Source organism: Solanum tuberosum, unplaced genomic scaffold (genome assembly GCF_000226075.1).
Source record: "Solanum tuberosum cultivar DM 1-3 516 R44 unplaced genomic scaffold, SolTub_3.0 scf00052, whole genome shotgun sequence".
Lineage (NCBI taxonomy): Eukaryota > Viridiplantae > Streptophyta > Magnoliopsida > Solanales > Solanaceae > Solanum > Solanum tuberosum.
In genome coordinates, this window is record NW_006238977.1 from 1,765,464 (window position 1) to 1,771,463 (window position 6,000).

At 36.2% G+C, this 6,000-nt stretch overlaps 1 protein-coding gene across 1 annotated transcript; it reads right to left on the reverse strand.

The window, feature by feature from the left end:
* Positions 1 to 112: 112 nt before the first annotated feature.
* On the reverse strand, positions 113 to 5,592 carry LOC102604365 (GILT-like protein F37H8.5). Its single transcript, XM_006344007.2, has 5 exons — positions 5,170 to 5,592; positions 4,368 to 4,433; positions 3,779 to 3,919; positions 1,202 to 1,294; positions 113 to 697 (listed from the first exon to the last, which is right to left on the reverse strand). The coding sequence occupies exons 1-5, from the start codon at positions 5,425 to 5,427 to the stop codon at positions 491 to 493; spliced, it is 765 nt and encodes a 254-aa protein (XP_006344069.1). The 5' UTR covers positions 5,428 to 5,592; the 3' UTR covers positions 113 to 490.
* Between the last annotated feature and the right edge of the window lie 408 nt (positions 5,593 to 6,000).

Consider the following 6,000-nt stretch of genomic DNA (forward strand, 5'->3'; position numbering starts at 1 on the left):
TTTTAAAATAAGTTAATATTAGAAGGTTGGCCAAAACAAGCTAATAATCCATAGTCGAATTTAAAACCCAACTGAATCCATTATTTTCACCTTGAACTGTGTGCAATGGTGCTAAAAAAGAACAAAACATAAAATAAGATCATATTATGGCATGGCTACTTAGAGGTAGACAACTTATAAAAACCCACACTTTCTATATCCACATCACAATTCAACCAACAACTACATATCCAGTGAAATCTCACAAGTGAGGTCTGGAGAGGATAGAATGTACATACGCAGATCTTACTACTACCTCATGAAGGTAGAGAGGTGGTTTCTGAATTCTCATATTACAACATTTCCCATCAACAGCTGATTAGAGAGAACTGAGCACCTTCTTCATTATCATCCATCATGACAAGTATATTAGAATTGCATAAACCAACTACAGTATCTCATCATTTCATAAAACGAAAAACGTGTGTCTGCACCAACGAGCTCTATAGTATCATGCAGATGCAGTGAGCTTAGCGCGGTTCAACCATGATGTGATAGTCGAACTTACAGTTGATAACTTTGACATGGCTGTCTGCTTTAAACAGAAAGGATTAAATTTCCTTCCAATTTTAACGACATTGATGGATGAGCTGCAACTAGGGACCGGGGCAGTTCCTTTGTACGCTTTGCAGATGAAGCTAATGAAGTCCATGTAGTCCTGCAACAATGAAATATATTGTCAAGAGTAAAGAATTTTCATATAGCAAACCATAAAACAATCTCTCTACCTTCACAAGGTAAGAGGGTAAGGCGGCGTACACACCACCCTCCCAAGACCCCACTTGTGGGATTACACTAGGTATGTTGTTGTAAAAATTGTACAAAACAAAAACTTCGATAGCAGATAGATATAGAAAAGACTTCGAGGAACTGTTGAGAGCCAAGGCAATTTCAAAGGTAAAAAGCTCTATATCAGCCCAGAAGGTTGAAGTCCGCTCCTTAAAGTGTAATGCTGGTACTTTCATATTATTGTGAAATAGTTTTCAGGGGAAATGCTGGGTGCGTGTGTGTGGGCGGGGGGGGGGAGGGGAGAAGGAGTTTATTCTCGGCGTGCATGCAGGAAAAGAACTTGAAAATATATTTCGACAAACAGTGAAAAAAGGACTATAACACTAGATAATAAACAGTGCAAGTACTGAAATGTAGAGTAAGAAGAACTAACATCATAAAGTGGTTGACCATCAACAACAACCCACGGTACATATTTATGTGGAGGTTGAAGGGCATTCGTCTCAGCCGCATACTGTAGTTCGAGCTGCACATAAGATCAAGTAACATTAATTCACAGAACATAAGATGTTACTATAAGAAACAAAACATTGTACCATCAAAGCTCTTAATGAATCAAATTTGCTTCCGATAAGCTCGATAATAGTGATTTTCTGTTGTTGGAATTCAAGCAAACAAATGGATGCTAGGACTAGCTTGCTGAGTTATTCTACACAATTTCATCAATCTCAAACAGCGCATGTGAGTAACTTAAATCCTCTCCGGTCTCATCATAGCAAGAAACGAGGAAGACATCATTTGTTGACCTGCACCACTACAAATTTCTGAAGTACTTTTACCACTATGTTAGCAATTTTGTTTTGAATTTCTTAATTAATTTGACTCACTTCTCCTCTATATGCAACTCTCATAAATCATGAGAATAAGGTTTAAATTACAATTTCATTAGCCAAGCCGCCACTTGTTTGCCGAAAACTGTGGGTTTATTTCTTAAGAACCAAAAACTAGGTGTTTCAAGATTTTCAGAAGTTCCTTGTTCTAGTGAAAAGGGAGACAAACTTGAACACTAACGCGTCTCAGACCTGACAACAGAGGTGACTACATTTCAATGGAATTTGATGAGTATTGTTCAAGTCATTGGATCATACATGAAAAGACAGTTCCCGAAACCCCACCACAACACAATGGTGTAACTAAAAGGATGAATTGCCTCATGGTTGAGAAGGTGAGAAGCATGCTCAGAATGGCTCAAGTGCCAAGTCATTTTCAGATGAAGCAGTTCAGACTTCAGAAAACCTATACTTGATCAACAGAAGTCTATTAATTTCACTTGGTTAAGATATCCCGGAGAAAGTTTAGACGAATGAGGAGGTGTCCTACTCCCAAGCTAAAGGTGTTCATGTGAGAGCTTCAGAACATGAACTGTAGGAGCAACAAATGAAGTTGGAAAATCCCTGCATATTCATCGGTTACATATTGTGGGATCCCGAAAAGAAGTTTCAAGAAGCAGAAATATAGGTTCCGAGAGAATAATGTGGAATTGCTAATAAACAGTCAGCGTTGCCAGGAAAAAATATAGCCCATAATCTTGTTACAGTAATTCTACTTCTAGCCATCTTGTAGGCGGAGAAAGCACTACAGAAAGAGTAGAGAAGGTTGCTGAGAAAGAGCACCCTGATGAAGATGTTGAGGAAGGGGCGCCACTTGATGATCCTACTCAAGAAGTAGAGCAACCTCTAAGGAAATCAAAAAAGGCAAAGGGTAAAATCATTAATCATCCAAGTATGCTTCCTCAAGTATGTCCTCATTAGTGATGAGAGGAACCGAAAAGTCTTAAGAAGGTATTGGATGAAAGTCATGCAAAAAGAGATGGAATCTCTACAAGAAAATAGTATCATTTGTAAATATTTTATAACTTTTTATCATTTTGTTGTACATGGATGACATGATTATTATATGACAAGACAAGAAGTTGATCAAGTTGACGGGAGACTTGTCCAAGTCATTTGTAGAAAGGTGTGGTTGTCACAAGCGAAGTACATCGAATGTGTACTTGACTGCTTTAACATGAAGAATGCTAAGTCAATCTGCACACCACTTGCTAGCCGTACAAAGTTGAGCAAGAAGATGCGTCTTAAAACAAAGGAAGAGAAAGATAGCATGGGAGAAGTTCCCTATTCCTTTGCCATCGGGAGTTTAATTACGCACAGTTTGCAACACATGACATTGCTCATGCAAGCGGTGCTGTCAGCACGTTTCTTGAAAATCCCAGAACAGAACACTGGGATCTCTCAACTGGATATTCCATGTACCGGAGAAATATCTCAAGGGACTGCTTGTGTTTTGAAAGAATCGATCCTTTCGAGCTGTGATTTATTCTTTATTGAGAATGATTTTCCACATTTGAATCTTGGTTTTGTTGTTTCTCTTTTTTATTCTCGCTGTCACGTCCGTTTTTATTCTTGTAATATACCCTGAATAGTATTTTTATGTGCTATTTACCAACACATTGAAGGGTATATCCAAGAGGGAGAAAGAGGAGGTATATCCAAACAGGTGGTACTATAACTATTACGATAACGAAGCAAGATATAACAGAGAATACTTTGCTTTCTTTTTATTTTTTATGACTGTCTACTTAAACTTAATTTCATGAAGAATACATTCAAATTCAACTACTTCTATATACATAGATGAATAACGCAAGCTAGTATGCTCAAGAATGTATATCTGTGAACTGACAATAGCCGACTTGAAAGAATTCCTCTTCATATTCATATGCTCAACATCTATTGATCAAGGAATAGAACAACAATGGAAAACAAAAGTTCTTTTTTTTGCTCATTATGATGTGAAATTATAAATTCAAATACATCTTTACAGCAAAGTAATTCAGAAATAATACCAACTTACCATGAAATGCTCAATAACACCCAAAAATCAAAAACCGGAGAGAGAAATAGAAAGGACATGATTTATGATTAGCTGTAAATCAATCAAGAGAACTAACCTCTTTCCCTCGCCCACTGAGGACACAATTAGTAACAAGCTTTTTCTTCAAATTCAGTTTTTCAAAACATGTTTCCCATTGGGTATAATTCTTGTGGTAGACCAGACTTTCCACACAGTAAATGAAAGGGAAGTGTTCATTCTGCATCAAAAATCCAATAAAAATGCAACCAGAATTTAGAATAGCCTCCTTAGAGAGATATAAAAGTAACATGCTACCTATCATTTATCAAGTAACTCACTAACGTGGTGCTACACATTATCTTTTAAGGGGTTGTTGTTTCAAGCTATGTTGCTCAGACTCTCCAAAAAGTTTTTGACAGTTGTGTGTAGGATACTCCAAAAGTAGTGCATTTTTAGAGAATCTGACACCAGTAAGATGACATTTTTGGAGAGTTCAAGCAACATAGGTTTCAACACAAGTTATGCAAGGATTAGAAATACAAATATTAGTAACGCATGGATTATTCCTTCCTATACATCAAACTGAACGTGCTCTAGATGAAATGAGCTGTGATGTTTTTAAGCTTTTCAACTAGCAAACCACATCTTATCGAAAGCATGCCCAACAACTTTAATTAGAAGCTTACCAAATCTGGCCAGGCATCAATTGCACACGCCTCTACAATATCCAGAAAGCATTCAGCTTTTCCATGCTGCAACCATTACAAAGAGAATTTCATAAATCTCTAGTTTTCCTAGATACTATGCATCATATAAATATATACTTATGTAACAACAACAACAACACACCCAATGTAATCCCACAAGTGGGATCCAGATAGGATAGTGTGTACGCAGACTTTACCCCTACCTTGGGAGTTAGAGAGGCTACTTCCGGAATATATGTGTGTAAGAACCACAAAATAAAACTTAACTAGCCAAACTATACCCCGGATACAGATCTAGTCCTTCTCAATGGGTTCAACTCCACTCACTCTTTATTTGATCAGCCATTATACACACACAAAAATATTACAAAATGTATAAATATCACACTCTAAACTCAGAGGTGTCATAGTTTACTTGGTTCAACTGAACTAGTAGTATTTTGGAATGTGAAAAGTCATCAAATTTTAACTTGAAATTGTGTTTGGACATGCATTTTACTTTGAAAAAAATTGAACTTTCATGAGAGGAAGTCCCAGAAATTCAAAACCTCATCTAAGCCCATTTTTGGAAACTGTCAAACATATATTTAAATGTAATTTTTCTAAAATCTATGGTCAACCGTTAGCTAAATTTCGGATCCGCCTCCAATTGAGGGGCGGAGCTAGAGTAATCTAGCAATTTGATGAATATGTACAAATTAAAGAACTATAATCCCAAATCCATAAGCTTCAAATTCAAACTACACATGAACCCCCACTAAAAAGGGGAATCTTGGATTACCTGACATTTGAAGGTATTGTCTGGTTGAAGTTTAGTATTGCCCCATGGAACAAGCTTAAGATCAACAATATCAATCATCCCATTCTTGAAAATCTTAGGTAAGTAATTAACAATGAAATTGGAACAGTAAGGACAGAGACTTTCATAATACAAAGTCAAGGAAACTTTTTTCTCACAAGAAATTGAAGAAAATTGGGTAAAACAAAGCAAGCAAACTAGGAAATATGAGACTACATTTTTTTGGAAAGAAAATTCCATTTTTGACAATATGGAATTTGGAAAAAAACTTGTATTTTATTGGGTTTGAGGTTTCTACAAGATTGAATTTGGGGATTAAGTACAAAAAAAATTCTTGGTTCTTGAAATTTCACGGCAGAATGAGAAACACGTGGAATGAGAAGAGAGGAGACACAAGGAGCGTGGTGAATGATGAGGAACTGTTTTCAAGAAGGGAAGGTATTGTTTTATAATATATATTATTTTATAGTTATCGACTTATCGTATTGTTTTAAGGGAAAAGGTCCTGATTTACCCCTAAACTTTATGATTTGGAGCTGATATACCCTCCGTTTAAAAAATGGCTCATATATGCCCCTGCCGTTATAGAAATGGCTCATATATGCCCTTTTACTTAACAGAATTTTTTTTAATAAATTAAAAATTCATTTTTTTACTTTAATTTAAGAAAATGTCATGTGGCTTTTAAAATACCCCACTTTCCACCATACCCACCCAACCCAATTGGAAACAATAAAAACCCACCCGCTCAAATTAACTTCACCCATTTCATTTCATGGTTTCCACCTCAACAGAAACAAAAATAATTTTTTT